At 36.7% G+C, this 21,425-nt stretch overlaps 2 protein-coding genes across 4 annotated transcripts; both read left to right on the top strand.

The window, feature by feature from the left end:
• The first annotated feature begins 232 nt into the window (after positions 1 to 232).
• On the top strand, positions 233 to 1,925 carry LOC110801703 (protein FAR-RED IMPAIRED RESPONSE 1-like). Its single transcript, XM_022007105.1, has 2 exons — positions 233 to 1,119; positions 1,481 to 1,925. Exons 1-2 carry the CDS (start codon positions 233 to 235, stop codon positions 1,923 to 1,925), a joined length of 1,332 nt encoding a protein of 443 aa, XP_021862797.1.
• Positions 1,926 to 13,438: 11,513 nt separating this feature from the next.
• On the top strand, positions 13,439 to 21,349 carry LOC110801711 (reticulon-like protein B16). 3 transcript variants are annotated; one of them, XR_008925926.1, is made up of 7 exons: positions 13,439 to 13,793; positions 13,906 to 14,071; positions 15,980 to 16,160; positions 16,274 to 16,415; positions 16,884 to 16,953; positions 19,536 to 19,790; positions 21,003 to 21,143. XR_008925926.1 is itself a non-coding variant. In XM_022007115.2 (6 exons), exons 2-6 carry the CDS (start codon positions 13,921 to 13,923, stop codon positions 21,167 to 21,169), a joined length of 711 nt encoding a protein of 236 aa, XP_021862807.1. In that variant the 5' UTR covers positions 13,439 to 13,793; positions 13,906 to 13,920; the 3' UTR covers positions 21,170 to 21,349. The 3 variants fall into 3 exon arrangements, 2 of the variants coding, with proteins under 2 accessions (XP_021862807.1, XP_056690685.1); XM_022007115.2 differs by lacking the exon at positions 19,536 to 19,790 and having other exon boundaries at positions 21,003 to 21,349; XM_056834707.1 differs by lacking the exon at positions 19,536 to 19,790 and having other exon boundaries at positions 13,441 to 13,793; positions 16,884 to 16,949; positions 21,003 to 21,145.
• The last annotated feature ends 76 nt before the right edge of the window (positions 21,350 to 21,425 follow it).

The raw sequence follows: 21,425 nt of genomic DNA, 5'->3' as shown, positions 1-21,425 counted from the left end.
ACCCCTAGCTTTAAGGAATAATAGGAGCATTTCAGAGGAAGAGGAAATATTTTTCACTCCTGAGCATGTGAAAAGTGGAGGCAGCCTATGTACTACCACTAACGAGGAACTTGTTCCCCCCCCCCCCCCCCCAAGTGTAGGGCTCATATTTAGAAGTTGGCAGGGTGTTGAGGACTACTACAAGAGATAGGGTAAACAGCAGGGATTTGGTGTTTGTAGGCCCCAAGTTACAATGAATAAAGTCAAGCAACTGACCGGTGCGACATGGAGGTGTGAGTGTTATGGTGCGCCTTATATGAGGGAGAGAAGGGAGGCGAAGAAGAGAGCAAAGAATATGCAGTTGGGTACTAGTGCAATACCCGAGCCTCCGACAAAGAAGATAAGGAAGTCAAAGAAGTGTGAGTGTCTTGCAATGTTAAGAGCTAGTAGGAATGGGGAAGGTGAGTGGGTAGTAAGGCATGTCGTATTAGAACACTCTAACCACCAGCCAACTCCCAGCAAGTGGAGGGGAGTGAAAGAGTATAGAATGGCCCTTGTCACAGATCATTTCAAGGAAGATTTACTAATAAGATTTGATTCGGGTGCGCCGGTGTCACAGGTTAGGGAAAATCTTGCGGAACGATTGGGTGGCATTGAATATGTTGTCTTAACTGAAAAAGACATGTCACACATCGTTCACAAAGAACGAAAATTGAAAATGGAAGGTGGGGATGTGAATGCAATGATGTCCTATTTCGAGGGGTTGCAAAAGGACAATGATAAATTCTTCCACGCCCACAGACTAGATGAGGAAGGTCATCTAAAGGATATTATGTGGGTTGATGCAAGGAATCGTGTTGCCTTTAAGGACTTTGGGGAGGTCGTATGCTTTGATGCTACCTACCTCACCAACTCCTATGAGCTCCCCTTTGCTAATTTTGTCGGAGTGAATCATCATGGTCACTCATTGTTTCTTGGTTGTGCGCTGATGTCCCATGAAGATTCAGAAAGCTTTACGTGGTTGTTTAGGCAGTGGCGCATATGCATGGGTGGAAGATGTCCCATTGCAATTTTAACTGATCAGGCACCGGCTATGAGACGTCCTTTGTTAGAAGTAATGCCTGAAGCTCGACATCGTTGGTGCCTATGGCACATAATGAACAAAATCCCGACTAAGTTCGGTACTCATACCATGTATATGTAACCTCTCCACATAAGTCTGATATGATATATATTATTTTAATGAACACGGAATAGAAGGGTTGAAATATAAGGTCCTTGACATCTAATCGTTCGACAACAAACCATAGTCAGATAGTGAATTAAATTCTATAAGATAGTACTTCAAAACAGATCAATTTTTTTGTAGAGAATTAGTAGTTACACAGTCCCTGATTAATTTCAGATAGTACTATCACACTTTGCATCATGTTTAAGTCTAGCATTAATTGTTATTGGACACACTGAGAAATGATTCTGACCCTATTTAAATTTCGTTTAGGTATGAAGAGTTGAAAGATGTGATGAAAGAGGTTGTGTATGAGAGTCTATGTGTAGAGGAGTTTGAGAGCAGATGGTTGAGTATGTTAGTTGAATATAAGGTTAAAGATCATGCTAAGAGTCATGAGTGGCTGAGAGACATGTATAAGGAAAGAAATATGTGGGTGCCTGCATATATGAACAACTATTTTTGGGCTGGCATGAAGACCACGCAACGGGTAGAGTCAATAAACTCTTTTTTCGATGGTTTTTTGGAGAAGAAGACTAAGTTGTATGAGTTTCCAACAAAATATTGTGATGCTATGAATAAAAGGTGTAGTGATGAAAAACATGCGGACAATAATTGTGCGAAATATATCCGTAAACTTGTTACTGGTTTCCACGTTGAGAAGGTCTTCCAGAAGCTATACACGGACAACAAGTTTAGAGATGTCCAAAGAGAATGAGAAAGGGTTTTGTATTGTGATGTGATGTGATGGTGGTGAAACAGATATCGGAGAATGAGTTAGAATATAAGTTGGAAGATCGTGTATGGATCATTGTCAAAGTTAAGAGTGAAGAGGTGTTGACGAAATATAAGAAATTCTACGTAGTGAAGTTTTGTGCGGAACCAATTGAAGTATCATGTGTTTGTAAGCTTTTTGAGACGAGGGGTATTCTATGTAGGCACTATATTCGTGTGTTAGATACAAACTATGTGGTCGATATACCTGACAAATACATCCTTCGGCGTTGGCGGAAGGATGTATATCGGAAGCATATGCATGTCACGGTTGCTTCTTATGATCCCACAAAGACGGAGGTTGCTAAACGGTTTGATAAGATGATGTTAGAATTTGAGCCTATTTGTGAGGAAGCAACTGTAGATGATCAAAGCAATTTGTTGTGAATGAATTGCATAGCCTAGAAATAGTTGTAAGGGAAAGGGTTAAGCTGGTGAAATAGAAACAGATTTTATTCCCATTGGAATCACTTCAAATACAAGATCAGGTGGACACCACAGAGGGAAATGTTAAGAATCCCATAAGTAGGAGCAAGAAGAAACGGGGGAGGCCCTTTACCTTAAGATACAAGGCCTTAGGAGAGAACAACAATTGGAAACCTAAGAGAAAAGAAACCAACAAGGCATGTATGTAATTGCACCTCTTTTCACCACATTAATCTACTACAATAAACAGACATTGGAAAATGTATATTTTATCATAATACTATGTGATGGTGCAAGTATAATTTATTGTGGCGTATGTATATGTTTACTGTAGGTGAATACTGTGGAGGATGGACCTTCAACACAGGGATTATATGGACCTTCAACAGTCGGATTAGATGGACCTTCAACAGTCGGATTAGATGGATCTTTAACAGTCGGATTAGATGGACCTTCAACAGTCGGATTAGATGGACCTTCAACAGTCGGATTAGATGGGCCTTCAACAGTCGGGTCACATAGCGTGGGAAAATTAAAGGTATATGAATGTCGTGTGTATTTGATTTTGTTAAAATAATATTCCATATTGGGACTCTTGTGAAAAAACCCATCCATTGCAGGTGACAAGGAAGTACAAAAACCCATCTAATGAGGTGTCTAGCATTACACAACAGTTGTCGTTATCTCCCGTTGTTCCTGATGATGATAGACTATTAAGGCGCAATAACATGGGATGGGACCAAGCCCAACATCGCAGTTAGACATGTTTACATGTTCGATATGTACAACTACTAAAGGATGTATTCCACTTTGTTAAACCTAAGATTGTAAAAGGTTGTGCGTAAAAATCTTGTTGTGACATGGGCAGAACCGCAGAGAGTATTGAAATCATCGCAAAATTTGTAAACATTGATGTTTTGGAGTAAAAAAGATTCGTCCTTTGATGATTTTCTTGGGTATTTCAAGCATTAAAATTCGATGTCAAGTTTTGATTCAATCATGCAATATTGGGCTGTAATATGTTGGTTTTAAATTGGGCTTCAATGTGTGGGCCGAATATTAAATTATTAATTACTTAGATATTCATATTGGGGCGGTAAATATTAAATTATTAATTACTTAGATATTTATATTTGCACCCTATATTAATACGAATTCATTCAAATAATAAATTATGGATTAACAGTACACAATTAAGGGTAAACTTATACGTAAATGTTCCCACACCATAATACACAGGCAAATGTCCAGTACACAACTAAGGGTAAACTCATACTTAGAAGTTCCCAAACCACAATACATAGGTGAAACTAAAATTACATAAACAATCAAGCAACGCCAACACAGATACATAATAGATAAAACATATACTACACAATACAACTTTTCGAAAAATATCAAAATAGCACTTAATGCAACACTCATTTTTTATAAGGTCATTCCTATAATAACATTAAATGCAAAACCCAACACATAGACTAATTTATTAAACATAATACATATGCCTGATAAACATCCATGAAACACCAACATCACACCTCTTAGAAGGTCACTGCTTTAATAACGGAATGGTTGGTGATACCTGCACCTTCGATTGTTTGTAAACGTGAAATGAGCACCGGATCACCGAATTCATCATGGGTGAACAACATTACCCTACCCTCAGGAACCATAAGGTGGTTTGCCCATTCCTTGTACACAATTTCCATATTGGTTGTCACTCGGTGGCGCATTGCATACAATCGTAACCCAGCCCTATCATCTTGCATAACGTCGAACCTTACGATTGAAGTGTCCGCATTTATATCATCATACTGTTAACGAGTTCACAAGTCAAGTAGTGTTAATTAAAGGGATGAATTGTCAAAGTTAAGTTGGCTAATTAATTTGGGAAACTTATTATGGGTATAAAGGGATGATTTTCATTTGAGTGCTTTAATTGGGCCTGACGAAGCCCAAAAACAAAACGTTTCTAATGTAGCTCAAAAGGCAGCGTAGACCAATCGTTTTTGGATTGTTTTGGGATATTAACAATTGGGTCAGTTACGTCACCTCGGATATTTATCAGAACAATATTAAGGCTCGTTTACGTATTACCTCGTGCTATGATAATTGAATAAAATTAAAAAACTGATATAATTTAGATATAGTTATATAATCTGATTTCTAGGTTGGGTGATAAACCGTTATAAAAAAACCTAACTGGGAGATATTAAAAATGGAATCATATTAAAAATATAGTTGTTGGAATAAAAAAAAAAAGGCATATACAAAAAATTAACTAAAAAATCAATGTTATCGGTGAAGAATTAAAGTAAATTGAAAATAAATACTAAGTAAGGGGCAAAACAAAGCAATGCAACCCAGTAGGCACAATAAATTTGGGCTATTATCCCTACGGCCCAGGCAAATGGCCGTTATGGCTATCTAAGTAGGCCCAATTAAAGCACTCAAATTTGGGCTATTATCCCTCCATAGGCCAGCCTTGTTTGTTATTCAACATTTATTACGTACTTTTACCAATTAGGTGTGGTGTAGATATCAAATGTGATAATACTATAATTATCAAGAATGGTTCATACAAAACCGCAAATATTACGATTCAAATTATCGATCATATTTAAAAATAAAGTCCTAGGTCCGTCACTGTGTCCTTTACAAAGAGGCCATCATGAGTAATAACTTAAGTAACAATTTATTATAAATATATAATAATAAGAGTTGAGGCGTTTGTTACCACAGCAAGAACAATTATTAACTCTCCGTCCTCGATCTCGTTAGCTGTCGCGGATTTTGCCTCGTCCAGACTTTTCGCATATTCCCGGTACAAACAAATTCCCACCTCGTCTGGTCCGTACCCCAATCGGGCCTTGTAGTCCTCCTTTATCCACTTTAGGGTTTGGGTAGCTAGAAGAATATACTCCACAGCAGGTCTGCATGATCCGTACTACGAAGCTTGATGGTTAGCAACCTACTTTCCGGAGGTGCCGGGAACTCAACTGGTAAATCAACCACGTCGGTCGACTTCGGATCCGAGCTTGAGTAGGCGGGCCAAAGTTAGGACAAGAAAAGCTAATTTGACAATTACCCATATTTCCAATTAAAAGAGATATCACAAAATTAGTTAACAAATTATTTAATTATCAAGTTGTGATTATCTTTACCTATGTAACATTATTCGACCATTTTTATTATTTTCATGTGATCATCATTACAAGTTAACATAATTGTATCATCATTACAAGTTAACATGAAAATTCATTTCAATTCATATCCGGAAGTTGCTTGTGTTAAATATCATCATTATGAGAATTTATAAAAAATATATATATATATATAAGATCATCAATATTAGATAACATAAGTCGATTATATATATTAAAAAATAATATAAATATCATTTATGGAATTTGCATGAGTTAAAGTTCACTCATTAATATAAAAATCAACCCGATGTGATCTCCACTTGAATGAATCATGAATTTCAACTTTATTACCCCTAATAAAAAATATGAAAACTATTTTTAAACGAACATAGTAGTATAAAAACACATATAACAAACTATGAACCAAAAAATTAATTAAACAAATTATTAAGCATCAATAATAACAAATTAGTATAATTGTGAACCAAAAAATTAATTAAATAAATTTGTACTCCCTCCGTATTTATTTAAGAGATACACTTGTCTTTTCCGGCCGTATTTATTTAAGTGATACACTTTCCATTTTTAGTAACTTATCAACCCCACCATCTAATTAAATAATACATCTAATTTACCCACCCCACCTCCCACACCCCAAAGTGACATGGTCCCCACTTGTTTACTTATTAAAATATCTACTCAACCCCACTTGCTTTATTATTTTAATTCATTCAATTCTTTTTCATAATACACGTGCACGGTCAAGTGTATCTCTTAAATAAATACGGAGGGAGTATAAAAACACATTATTAAGCATTATTAATTAACAAACTGTGAACCAACAAATTAATTAAACAAATTTACTTACTTCAACCCCAAATAAATGAGCGAAACGAAAAATAAATGAAGAAAAATAACTCACCACCCCACGAACTAGGAGAGTCTCCCCATGAAGGAGGTCAACTTGGCCGGCGGTACCGCTCGGTGGCATCACCATTCCACCTGGTCGAAAAATCACAATTTATTCCGGGTTTGAACCCAACCTCCTAGCGGTGTCCCCATAAACCCGACTGAAAGTATCACCTGGGTACATCAGGTAGGGGACTCCATCGTCCCCTACTTCCTCACTCCTGACCCTGATCTGAGTAGCAACCGAACTCACTAGCGGAGGAGTAGTCAGGGGCAGCAGGAGTGACGGTGGAAGTGGCGGTAGACCACCGGGGAACACATGCATGTGAAGATCTGGGCGGTGATCAAAAGGACCCCAAGATGGAAGTGATGGTGGAGTTACTTCCTCAAGGTTGACACCTAAACCAAGCCCCAAGCTCAAGTTCAACAGATGTTGTTGATGGTGAAATTGGGAGGACCCTATTTGAAGTTCTTGATGGTTAATTTGGGAGGAAAATTGTGTTGCGTTCGAGGAGTTAAACTCCATTTTAGGCGGTGGGGGGCGGTGGTGCGGTGGGATTTAAAGTAGAAAGAAGATGGAAGGTGAGGGTTTGGAATGATTGAGAAAATGGTTCAATTTAGTAAAGGTGCTTTTCGGGTAATTTATAGGGGAGATAGTAAAGGCCAAGTCCATTTATTATGCATTTTTAGTTGTTAGATAGGAAAGGGTGGAATTGCAATAATTGTACCATACTTTTGTTAAAGGGTTTTGGGTTGATGAAAGTGTGTTGTACACGCTTCATCAAAGTTATTCGCTAGTATTTGCTATTGTTAGTGAATTAATAAATTTATGGAACAATTGATACTAGTATTGCGTCACACCAGTGTTAACGAGCCTTTACGAAAAATCAAATATTCTATTCAAAAACCGAAAAAAACAACTTATGTACATTTGGGATTAAAAATGGTTGGGTAAATTATTTATAGTGTTCTGGCCTTGTGGGTAAGGGTTCAAAACTAAGTAATCGTGTACCATAAAAAGTTATTATAGTGTTGACTGTACGGTTCACAAAATTAAATAATCGGTTACATGTAACATGTACCATAAAATAGTGTTCTATTGGTCTAACGTAGTGCTTGAAATGGATATTGTTAGAGAGTGCAAAACAAGTACATAGGCGTAACTCGTAGAATAGTAGGAATTCACATATTTGCAAACTATGATAAATTATCCCTTCACTTATGTATTTATAAAACAAATACGTACATTTTCTTAGTTACATCGGGGCCAAAAATTTCGTCCCACTCTTGTGTCTCATTTCACGTACCACTCAATTCAATTGGTACACCTTGTTAACTTATACAAAATATTTATCAATTATTATATTTATTATTGTCATAATATATTGTTTATTCCTCCAACATTATTGTCATAAGCTAAATGTTTATTATTGTCATAATATATTGTTTATTCCTCCAACATTAAGTACTATATATATATATAGTATACAAACACACATTAATAGTAAATGAGTAAAGTATAAATACATTATCATCCAAACACATAGTGCTTCGATCTTTGTAGCTCGTTAACGACTTCTACTTAGAACGTTTAACATGTACCCGGGTCATGCACCCTCTCACATCCAAATCTCTTTATGTGTGTGGATAATATTTGATATGATTCATATTTTTAATTTAGACAAACTAATAGATTCATTAAATATACTATTGATTATATTTTGTATATAAAAACGATATATTTGCATTTTACAAAGAAGAATAAAACTTGTGAACGTATGATATAAAGAAGTATCAAATAATTATTGATGAAGTGAATTGTTTTTCTAACTTTAAAAAAAATCTAGCTAGGTATATACTACCTCGTTTCCTATTTGCACAGTAAGTATTGAATTTTGTTGAACAGGTGATGGTAGGAAAACAGATGGAAAAAGAGTGGCTATAAATTGTCCAACAATGACAGGGAATGAAAATTAATGTCACAGTAATGTGAGTGAGTAAAGCCCCGTCTAGTTCACCTTATTTCTCCTAATATGATTTGGTTGTTATGATCTGGTGTGTTATGATCTAGTCTGATATGATCTGTACATATTTTTTATGATCTGATATGATCTGAACTTTTATTTCCTTATATGATCTGATCTGATATGATCTGGTTTGTTCTGATCTGATCTGGTCTGATCTGGTATGATATGTTCAGATCTGATCTGCTCTGAACTTCCCTGCACTGATTTTGTAAATTCTTATATGACCAGGACTTTTGTTTTATGATCAGATCTGATCTTGACACGACTTATCTGATCTGATTAAATTTGAAATAAGTAATAAGGTCCTGAAATAAGTTCTACTAAACAGGGCCTAAGTTATGGTGGGGCCATATTGTAGTAAAAATGGAATAATGTATAGTGTAAGGAACTTTAACGAGAGGTAGTTTGAGGAACAGATGTAGTTGTTTTTTTTCACGTCGTGCTCCCTAAATGTACTCTCATAACATAAGTCATTAAATAGTCATTAATAATAAAAAAATTATTTTAACTTAGTCCTACTAATAACATTTGGCTCTATTCATAGTGTATGACGACCAATACTTTATAGAAGTTACCTCTTCAAAACTCGAAAACAAGGACATTTATGATCCAACCCGAAACACTCGATGGATATATACAGGAAAAACCCAATTTAACTAGGTTTAGTGGACAATGGTCAATTGGCCACCAATGGAGACTATCAATAGTGAACATAACATAACTTGGTTCTAGTATAGATTTTGAATTAATTTATCAAACATACAATTCCTTAATAAGAATCAGATAATACATTAATAGATACAAATTAAGTATAGATTAATGACGTGCACCAATATAGTTAACTGGTGCATACAATGGGACACAACTACAAAAGTGTTTGCCGGAGGATTCCGATCCATTGACATTACTAGCTAGTTATAATTTCGTTACTTTAGTACAAATGAGTTTATTTGTGTGTCTACCATAAAAACTGGTTTTGCATGAGATATATAGGACCAATGGCGAATACATAATTATTGGTTTTATAACAGGAAGATTAAATTAACAAATTAACAATTTGGGGAATGAAATTTCCCATCTGATTGAGGTCAATCATTGTCCAATTATCTCAATTTCCTTTTTCAACTTACAACAGAAAGATTATAGAACACATAAGAAATCGATTAATGTAGTAATTTGGTAACCCCACAAAATAGGCATACTTCATTAAGCTCAATCAAGTAGTTAGATTAGCCCAATAAATGGGCATCCTACCTCATTAGGCTCAACCAAGTTGTTCAATTACAACCCCTATACATGGGCAGACCTCATTAGGCTCAGTCATTAAGTTCAATTACAACCCCTAAAGTAGCAAAGATAAAGCTTTAAATTTAAGTGTTCCTCACAAAATATTACATCTTCCCAAATTACTTGTTACCACTAATAACCAACCACACCTAGTCCAAAATAATGGGTTCGCACACAATCATCACAATCCTTCACTTGCGTACCCATTCAAACATTAGTACCACATCGATCAACGTATTTTTACGCGTCCATACAATGTGCTACCATTCTTAATATTCGCACATTTGATTGACTTTGAACTTGTCTAGCTTCTCGTCCTCCCGGTATAATCTAATCCTGCCTGCGTCTACGTGCAAGATTTTAGCCCAGTCTTGGACTACAGTCGATAGGGGCACTTGAAAATGAGCTTTCACTGCCCACCCCAAAGGTCGGTCAACCATAGCCCGAATGAAGAACCAACAGACATGTGTATTAACATTCATATCCTGCACCTGAATACGATAATTTTAAATTTTTATATGATTACAATGGGAAATATCTTGCATACTAAGGATTTGGTAATTTATTATATTATAAATAAATCACTTCACCCAATTTATTAAAATATCCACGTAAGCGTACATATATTAAATAATAACAACCCCAAAACTTGTTTTCCAAATTTTTACAAAAGCCCAATTTTCTTCCTTCACCCAATTTAAGGGGACAACTTAATTAATTAACAAATCGCACAATTTGTGAGACTGATTAAAACAACCATGCAACACCAAATCTTAACTCACACATGCAAATTCTAATTGACTTTACAACTAAATCTTGCATGTAACGTATTGAGAATAATTTACATATCGACAAATCGTGCATGACATAAAGTCGATCAAATATTCAACACCACCACTCAATTGAAAACATTTTAAAAATGAATCTAACAATTCAATTATAATTCGCACATTTAAAAAATTATAGAATTAATTTTAAACAATTAACCAAGACGGAAAAAATATCGATTATGAGGCACTTACGAGCCCACGAACTAGGAACGTCTCACCATCCTGGAGGTTTACTTGGCCCGCGGTCTGGTCAGTTGGTATGACCATACCATTTGGTCGAAAAATTGCAATCTGGGTTGGGGAACAACCTAGACGACTAGTGTAGTCACTGTAGACGAGACTAAATGAGTCAGACGGATACATGAGGTACATGACCCCTTCGTCATCTGCGTCTTCACTCCTTGCTTTGAATCTTCGGGGAAGAGGCAGGAGCAATGAAGGTGGAAGGGGTGGCAGCTGATAGGTTGGTATGCCATGCAGAAAATATGGTGGTAGTGGCGGGAGCAACGAAGGTGGCAGTGGGGGCAGCATAGACGGCGGAATCAGTGGCAAATCACTAATGTTGCCATGATTCAGTGGTGGGAGTGAAGGAGACAATTTTCCGGTGACATGCATGTTTGGCTGAGGTACCTGTTGCATAAACGGCGGTGACGCAGACATCGTGGGTGGTCCGTTAAGACCGAACCCTAACCCTGGGCCCAAGTTTTGGTTAGTTGCTTGTGGAGGTTGGGCTGGTTGTTTGGCGGGGCTATTACACCAACCGTGGAGGAAATCATGGCGGAGTTCCGACCATGATAGGCCATTTTGTTTAGTCTTTAATTTTTCGAAAATTACTTAGGAGTGGAGTTAGAAAGGGGGGAAAGTGGAGTGCAAAGTGTGAAAGGAGTTAGGAATTATATAAAGTGGAAGGTCACGGGGGGTGCACGTGGCAACTTATTAACACTTAATTATTTTACATCCAAATAATTATAATTTATTTTAAGATAGTCTGATTAGTTTAATGAGTTCCGTTAATGAGTAGGTAGACTAGGGTGACTACGTTGTTCAAAGTGTATTATTTTTTGCTTAAATCTCAAGAGCTGTTAGCTTTGTGATAACAATCGTAGCCGGTGGTATAACTCACCCTTATGATCGATTATTACATGACCATTATAAGAGACAACACTTAAAAACCTTTAATTGTTTATAAAGATTAATTAACAAGGACAAGGAATGGTGGTATTCCTATAATTGGGAATTCCTATAATGGTGGTATTCCTATAATTTCCCTAATTTAATTCCTCACAAGAACATGTCTATAGTTTAACGACCTTTTTTCCTAATTGAATTCCTCAAACAAGGACAGGTCTATAGTGTAACGACCTATTTCCCTAATTTAATTCCTCAAACAAGGACAGGTCTATAGTTTACCGACCGAGTTCCCTAAATGAATTTCTCAAAAAATGACAAGTTTATAGTTTACCGACCGATTTTCGTAAGTGAATTTCTCAAACAAGGACAGGTCTATAGTTTGCCGACCAATTTCCGTAAGTGAATTTCTCAAACAAGGACGGCTCTTTATTTTGCCGACCAATTTCCGTAAGTGAATATCTCAAACAAGGACATGTCTTTATTTTGCCGACCAATGTACGTAAGTCAATTTCTCAAACAAGGACAGGTCTTTAGTTTGCCGACCAATTTCCCTAAGTGAATTTCTCAAACAAGGACATGTCTATAGTTTACTGACCAATTTCCCTAAGTGAATAATCATATAAGGACAGGTTTATAGCTAATTGACCAATTTCCCTAAGTGAATATATCATACAAGGACAGGTTTATAGCTAATTGACCTATTTCCCTAAGTAACCTGTCGAAACAGACTTAGCCTGGTTAATAACATGAATTCAAGTTTACCATAGGCATTGAACTTGAATTCCTAAGTGGGAAACACGTTAATAAATAACCCGATTACCTATTTAAAATTCTCAAATAAGGACACTTGCATATGTAGTATCCCGACCAATTTGCATAAACAGAGTCTTACCCGAATTAAATGAATTACACAGCTTAAACCGTATGCAGTTTAAAGTAGACAATGAACGTGAATTCCTAATTTGGTACTTATCACTGGATTAAAAATAAGATAATTTCAGGTCATTGGTCATGTGTGAACATTTAATCTAATTAGGGGACAAATTGGTTAAATATGCGTTATTATTGATTTATAAATATGTGTACTTGGGTAATAGCATTTGATAAAAAAAAAACATAATATTGGGCAATAAATGCTATACGGCTGTCAGATTTTTGGTGAAGTCTTGCCCCCCTCCCAAATACATTACTCATTATGCTTTGTTACTGTTGATGATTTGATACCCATTACCAATACACTGTATAGCACTATCTGTGTTTTTAAATAAATTTTAATTACATTTGCACAGTAAAGATGGAATGTGACACTTCTTTATCATTCTAATACCAAATTATTCACTTACCAGATTGCATGTGGAATTCGCGAACTCGGACCGCAAGGTATTGAATTGGATCTTCAGGTTCTAGAGAAAGAAATGGAAAAATGGAAGAGGAAGGAGAAAGTTTTTGGAATTTATGTTTTGGCACCTAACTTTTATTTTGGGATTAACCGCCCATTTCACTTGGGTCCTGTAAAAAACTGTTACAAACAGTTAACGGACGTTTGTAGGACCAACGTTAACGTTTGTTAACGCCAACTTCACGACAGCCGAAGTTGAATGACACAAGTGCCCTTATTTCACCATCTATCTCCATCTATGCCACCAGATTAACGTTTCTCGTTAATCGGCTGAATTGTTTAGGGATTACTCATTTCCATTGCATCACCCCTAATGACAAAACCAATTAATTACGGAGTACTCTAGTTTAGCCTCTGTTTGAATTGCTGAAAATTGACTAACAAAACGTTTGCCCTTTTAGCACCACCGTCATCTTGATCCGCAACCCTTCACATTGGTTGGATCGTACCCCAATGCGCCTTTGCTGACGTTGTTAGACCCAGAAATCAATAAACCCCAAAAAGTTCTTCAATAAATTTCAATTTTTTTCTATCAAAGCCAGAAAGAATAGAGAAAAATCAAGGCTAAATGGTCAATAGGGTTTGCAGATTTGATAAGTTCGGTTGAGTAATGGTACGCTTAGACCTCCATTGATGTTTCAACTCATCGTTCTCCAGGTGGGTATTTCGCATTTTTCTTTATTATTATTTTAAAGAACTGGTTTTTCTTCGAATTTATGTTATTTGGTGGTTTTTGTATGATGCTAATTATTTTTTACGGAAAAAATAGGGTGTTTAATGTGAAATGATGGAGAATTCTCAAGATCAAAGTAATAGTGAGCTAGATGGAGAACAAAGGAGGGATGTGGGTAGTAGTACTTCAACGTCTTGTAGCTCAGTTTACCGTTTGTTTGGGCGACAGAAGCCGATTTATCAGATAATGGGAGGTGGCCAAGGTAAAATCTTCTTACATGATTCGATAATTGTAGCATTACTGTTTTTTTTAGTTGTATAGAGAGTCGTAAAGGACAATGAAGCAGACGGGATTCTATTTCAGGTTGTGGAGTGTGATCATTACTGTGTTGTTTATTGGAGTGCAATCTAGTTTGTGTATTGTGAATTGTGAATTTTTTGATTGATGGGTGTCATTTTGTGAGAAATTTATGCATTTTAAAGAATACTTTTCGTAAGGGATACAAAGTGTGTTTCACAATTTTTGAATTGAGAAACTTTGGGTCTTCTAGCTGAGAGAGTTCTACTAAATCCTTTTGAAGAGGGAGAAACACAGGCCATCTTCATGTTCTCATGATTAAATTTGTCCAATGTGTTAAAATTACCATATTATCCGTATGCTGAATCCATCCGCTGTTGTGTCGTTGCAGAACTCGTATTTCCTTAAGTCGTCTTTTTCCCCACAAAACAGAAATGTTTAAATTCCTCTACACATGCACCTTAGAGTTTGGTTCTAGGAAACCAAACCATTTGACTTTTTAGATTTGTCTTGCTTTCTAGTGGAGAGTTTTGATGGTTTCGCAGAATTTATTGAAGTAAAGAGTATGGAAGTACGATGATCAAGACTTCTTCTCTGCTTGATACGGAATTGATAATAACTGTGTTGTTCCCTTCATTTAACTTTGAGGACTGTAGGTGGACAAGTTCTTCTTCATTTCATCACTTGTACAGTACACATGTTACCATCAAGAATTTACCTCTGTAGTCTGTTATTCAATACAAGCGAGTTTTGATCTGTCATCTGTTTTTTTGATTCGTTCTTTCTTGAGGTGTCAAGATCAGACTGTTGTGGCATGCACAAGTTATGCCCATTATTAAGATTTAAGATTTAGGTTAAGGATGAAAATTTTTAGGGTTTCAATCTCGCTGTGTGATCACTATCTAGCCTATGATGAGGTGGCCAAGGTAAATCTTGAAGAATACTTTTGTTAAGGGGACTAAGGGCTACAAAGAGATTCACAGTAGTTAAATTGAGAAACTTTGGTTCTTCTAGCTGAGAGGGTTTTATAAATCCTTTTGTAGAGGGAGAAACACTTTGCCCTTTTCATGTTCTCATGATTTAATTTGTCGAATGTGTTAAAAGTACCATATTTCCTCATATGCTGAGTCCATCCGCTCTTGTTTTGTCGTTGCACAACTCGTGTATTTCCTTAAGTTGTCTTTTGCCCCACAGAAAAGAAATGTTGATTGCATCTACAGATTCTACACGTTCACACCTATGCATGTGCACCTTAGAGGTTGGTTCTAAGAAACTAAACTATTCAACTTTCTAGAGTTGTCTTGCCTTCTACTGGGGAACTTTGATGGTTTCGCAGATTTTATTGAAGAAAGGATTATCGAATTAAGATGATCCTGTCTTTTTCTCGTCTTGATATGGAATTGAATCATTGATAATACCTGTATTGTTCCCTTCAGTTAACTTTGAGGACTGTAGGCGGATAAATTCTTTTTCTTTCATCACTTGTACCACCTGTTACCATCAACAATATGTCAATGTACCTCTGTTATTCGGTCCATGCGAGTTTTGATCTGTCATCTGTTGTTTGTTCCATGCTTTCTTGACGTGTCAAGATCAGACTGTTGTGGCATGCACAAATTATGCCCATTATTAAGATTTAGGTTAAGGATTAGAAATTTTAGGGTTTCAATCTTCGCTGTGTGATCATTGTCTAGCCTATGACGAGGCTGAGATGAGCTCACAACTGTGTTAAGCGTCATAGTCCTTGCCAACTCTTTTAATTGACACAGAAACTTGTTAGTTTAAAATTTTAAGTTTAAGAATTACAAGTATTAAATTTTTATTATCATTGAAGTTGCATTTGTTTGATTCATGTTTCGTTCTCTGTGTATAGCTGCTGATGTGATCTTGTGGAAGAAATGGCACTTGTCATGTGGGGTCATTGTTGTCGCTACTGCTGCATGGCTACTGTTTGAGCAGTCTGGATTACCATTCCTATCAGCAAGCTCAGATGTTCTGCTCGTCTTGATAGTTATGCTGTTCCTTCGCGCCAATTTTGCTGCTCTGACTAAAAGGCAGGCTTTCCCTGCACTTCTTTTTCTTTTTTGATATTTTCCTTTTCATAATCTTCTTGTTGATCAGCTCTCCTCGTAGTAGAGTATCGTAAGTTTTATCTGAATTTCTGCAGGCACTTGGAAGAATTGCCTGAACTAGAGTTGTCAGAAGATTTGGTTACCTCTACGGCTGCATCTTTTCGTGTGAAAGTTAATTACTTTCTGTTGATGGCACATGATATCACCCTTGGCAAGGACTTCAGACTGTTCTTTAAGGTATGATGTCAAGCTTTGAGATTCACTGGTTAAAATATCTGTTTATGTTGTTTACATTTAGCTGCGAGAATTTTTTTTAATGTTTGAAATCATAGGACTTACTGTCTTTCCCATCAAACTTCTCAAAATTTCTTATGTCCATCTGTCAACTGTAAAGTATAAACAACTAGCTCATGTGGTCCCTATATGTACCTTTATCTGCTATAAAAATTTCAGCAGAAGCAATGTTTTTCCTTGTTCTCTGAGTATTTAGTTTCTTTACTATCTCAAAATTAAGTTTCACTTTTCACATAGGATTTTATTCTATATGGAAATTAAGCTTCTTTTTGGCGTCATCAATTAACATTCAGATGTTTTGTGTCATTAGTGTGACTTTTGAATCCGTTATTCCCTTAATTACTGTTCCTGTTAATTATTATGGGTCATTTGGGCGTGAAATTTTCTTATCACTATGCTTTCTTATTGCAGGTGGTGGCAGCCTTGTGGCTCTTTTCTATTGTTGGTAGCTTATTTTCTTTCATTACGCTTGCTTATGTAGGTATGATGATTTTCCTTCATATAATTTCACACCTTTTGGTGCTTACGGCTTACTACTTACTACTTGTGAAAAGTCGTACCTTTGTTCTGATTTCAATTGTCTGCTATATAGGTTTAATGATTAATGCCATAATTACTGACCTGATGTTACACACATCTACAGTTTCAAATTCTTCTATATTCCTGGTAATGTCCCCAACAAGGGAAATAACGAGAACCACCACCACCACCTTGTATTGATCATTCCATCAGCATCTAGGGACGTCCTGATTAAGCAATCTTACGGTTCTTACTCTTTGACCAGATTAGGACAGTAGTGAGACTGTTAGAGAAAGACCCACAAGAATACTAATTCACTTAATATTTTCATGCTTTTGAAATTGCTAAACTTCCCCTAACAAGAGTAGTCCCATTTTTGACTGGTTTTCAAATATGTATTCCAAGTTTGGATATTCCCAAATTAATCCGAAGTTTTGGGAGGGGTCTTTTGAAAAACACCTGGAAAATGACAAATGAAAACAAATTATTTCTTTTCCTCTCTCCCCAGTTAGAGTTTTTTTTTTCTTTTCCCATTCATAGATCTCATTACCATGTTATCGAGTCACCAGCACCACGTCATGTCCCTTTGCTCGCTCCACCACTTAGCTGTCATTTCCATCACCATGAACATGGATGGTGGTGGTGGACGTGGTCCTGGTGGTAGTGAAGGTGGAGAATGACACAGGAAAGCGAAAAAGACGTGTTGTTGCAGTGATGGTGGGTGGAGAGAGAGGAGGGAACAGTTATATTGGTGCCGATGAAACTAGTAATGGAGATGGTGACAGAGGAGAGACTGATAGAGTAAGGATGAAGAAAGGGAAAGAGGGGTGGTGATATTTTTTAATATTTTGTTGATTTTTTTGAATGAATTTCTTAACGTCATTGGTTTGATGCATTTTTGGAATTACCTAGGATCATACTCGAAATTCCTTTGCCACATGCCTTGCATAGAGTTTCTAGCTTTGCATATTTTGTCAAATTTGTTAGTGTCATTGTTGGAAACTATGTTTTCGGATGAAGGAAATATGCATGCATTCCAAGCATGATGTAATGCAGCAATTGGTACTTATGTCCAAATGATGCTGATAGGAAGAATTGGTGAAATTGGTTTGCAATTTGGATGCTACTAGATCTTGTAGTGGTTGGAGATTTGGAGCACAAGTATAGTTTTGTTGCATCCTTATGCTTGTAATAATTGATGAGTGCAATTGTGATTGGATAGTCTGGTTGATAACTGTTTGTCGCATGGACCGTGACAGACTGCATTCCTGTGATGAAGATTCTTGTGCAAGGTTTTTTGAATCAGAGGGAAATTTTACGTTAATAAATATGACCATTTTCGGTTGAGATATTGGGTATTGATATGACTTGGATTGATAGTGTTAAAAAGAACATGGAGAGGCGCTGGGGCTTCAAAAGCACCACAAGATTGGAAGAGAAGGATAAATGAAGATGACTCCATGGAAATATTTATCGGGCTCTTGGTTATGACTTATGTAGGGGATGTACCCAACCCATTTTTTGCTAATAAGGCTATGTGTTTGTTTGTTGCATACCTGGGTTTAAGGATGAACAGAATCGATGATGTAAAACTGTGAAGAGTATTCCATTTTGAACTAACAACTACCAGCTAATTGCCACGGAAACTTTGTCGTCACTTGTCAAATCTAGTTTCTTGCTACTTCTTTGGTTGTACGCTGTAGATAGAAATGAGGGGTGCTTTCTTGGAGTTTTCCCACTTGGATGGTCTTGTATCTGGCTGTTTCTGTTTACTTCCTCGTGTTAGCCCTCGTTCCTAAAGGTAAATGGAATATTAAGAAAGAGAAAGGGCATTAGAAGTTTCATATGGATTTGAGGCGCATGAATATCTGATCATGAGCCCCTCAAGAAAGGCAGCTCATACTTTACATGGATGGTCTTGTATGAGGTGATGCTAACATGGGAGTGATGTTGAACGCCTAATAGTCTTGGTTCATCACCATATTACCTTGATGCCATGGAATTGCAAATTTCCTAGTAAGAAATAACTTTATCCAGATGCATAGAACTGTCTAGAACCTCATAGAATCAACCAGATTGATTTATACTGCTCTTCTAAACCCCAAGTACAATAATTTTGGCAATAGAAGTATACCTAGTGTGTTGAAATTTCTGCTTGTACAACAAACAGGTAAGGTTAAGCTATAGTACAGCTCTGTGCTCTAATGGAATAGATTATAGTTTATCTCTTTGGGTTTTACCGGATTACTGGGTTACATGTGGTGCACGTGGTATCAATAGTTACAACATAAAATAACTTTACATTAGCTCTTTATGCTTATGTGATTTTCGGAGTCTGTGGATAGCATATTGAAGTTGTGCCATGAAATTGTTGAACATGCTCTGGTTTCTCAAGTATTAAGATAGTTCAAGGATTAGTTTGAAAATTTATCATTTATTATCGGTCTGCAAATTTATCATTTATCATTTAGATAGTAAAAGATGCTACGTTATCTGAGGCAGAGTTTGTAATTACATTCTACCTGTTCTTTTTGGCGGAGAAAGTGGAAGTTATATCAAGGAAAACAAAGTTGGGATCCAGCTGCTGGTGGGATTTGGCAAGGCCATGATATGTGCAGGCTTACCAAATAATTGGGGTGAAGAACTTGAAACTATCGAAGTTAATAAGACCTTTCTCTTCAACCAGATCATAATTTCCCAACTAACCTCTGGAGGAAACGAAGATGATTTCTTGTTTTATTGATGATGGGGATGGAGGGAAATTAGGCATCATCATAGACCTCATTCATCAACAGCAATGTGGGTTCTTTTTCTTTAAATTTTGTACTTGTCTTTGTTGTAAAGTTTATGGGTAGGCTGATTTAAGTGGTGAGGACGATTTTGATATTACACTCCCAAAGGAATACTGGGCATTAAGCCTCCGGGAAGACATTAGTTTTTGAGGCAGGTAATCTAATTAATGCCACAACCTGATTTGAGTTCCTGGTAAATGGTGCCTACCTCTTGTGGCAGTTCCCTTCTTGATTGCCCAAAGAGTCCCTCTTTATGTAAGGGGTCTTGACAGGCCGGGATACGGTGTAATGCCAATACAAGTCCACAGATGCTGGATTTTTCCCAAGAAGCTAGCTCCTGGAGTTGAATCCCAAGAAACAAAATATTGCCCCAAATGTAGATATGAAAATGAACATTGGATGTCTTAAGAACAGAGAAAATGTGAACATTTGTGTGTGTAACTCTGCACACGGAGTAGAACTAAATTCACCGCTATTTTACGTGTATGTAAAGGCATTTGATTATCAAGGATTTTAATTTGGGGTTTTGGGATCACCTGATGTTTAAGATGTAGAAGACAGCTAAAAACCTGGCTGCCTGTGAAACTTAGAATCGAATACATTTAGGACAAGTGCTGGGAGTCCTCTGTATGGAATTTTGTGATCACTAAGATCTTTAGTCTCTACATTTAGAAGTTTTTCTATCATGTGGACTATATTAGTTGAGTTATTGTCTTGTTACTTGTAGTTCCCCAACATCTCAGGGTACTGATATAGTGATATCTGCTTTTGTTGTCTAATCCCTGACCTTGATACTGATGGTTTTATCTGTTTGGATGATAGTAATGATTATGTGCTAACTGGCACGCTGATTTTCTGGTTACCCCCCACCCCGTGTCTGGTATCTTGTTTTGTTGTGTTTGCAAATGGTGTTTTCAAAACATAATCGACACTTACAGTGGAAAACTTGAAACCCCCTAGTTTTCAACCTGTAGTTCCATTGGCCAAGGTTTCCTACCTTTACCAACCATGAATGGCCGAAGATCACAGGCAACCTTTACCTGGTTGAATGAACCTCCTCTTTTCGAATGGGTGTTATTGTCTTTTGTATTCAGCGCTTAGGTATTCTGCATCTGTTAGCACCCTTTTTTTTAATGGTAAGGATTATTTTTATTCTGGGCTGTGTTGAGGAGTGTTGTTTGTCTTTCCTCTCACATCTGTGTGTTTTCATTGTTCACAGGTGCTATAATTTTTGTTACAGTTCCAGCTCTGTATAGCAGATATGAAGAACATATTGACAAATTTGCTGGTTTTGTACACCAGAGATTCTCCAGGCAATACAAAGTTGTTGATGAGGATATTGTTAGAAGACTCTCCACAAGTACATCAAAGGACAAAGATGAATGACCATTACACCAATTTGTATAGGATGTTGCTAGTCTTTTCTTAGAATTCTGAATTCGAAAACTTTGTTTCTAAGCATTTTAATTGTTCTCTGTTTAAATTCTTTCAAACAGCATAGGAACTAAAGCAACATTTCTTTGGTATGCATGTTTATATGATGTTGAGGTTAACTTTTCGCTGTGATATTGCTCCAAGCCATGAATTGGCATACTTTAATGTTTGTTGGCAAGCCCATGTAGAAACCCCGATGCCTCAGACC

The sequence above is a fragment of the Spinacia oleracea genome, chromosome 1, assembly GCF_020520425.1.
Source record: "Spinacia oleracea cultivar Varoflay chromosome 1, BTI_SOV_V1, whole genome shotgun sequence".
Lineage (NCBI taxonomy): Eukaryota > Viridiplantae > Streptophyta > Magnoliopsida > Caryophyllales > Amaranthaceae > Spinacia > Spinacia oleracea.
This window is presented reverse-complemented; position numbering and strand designations above follow the sequence as displayed.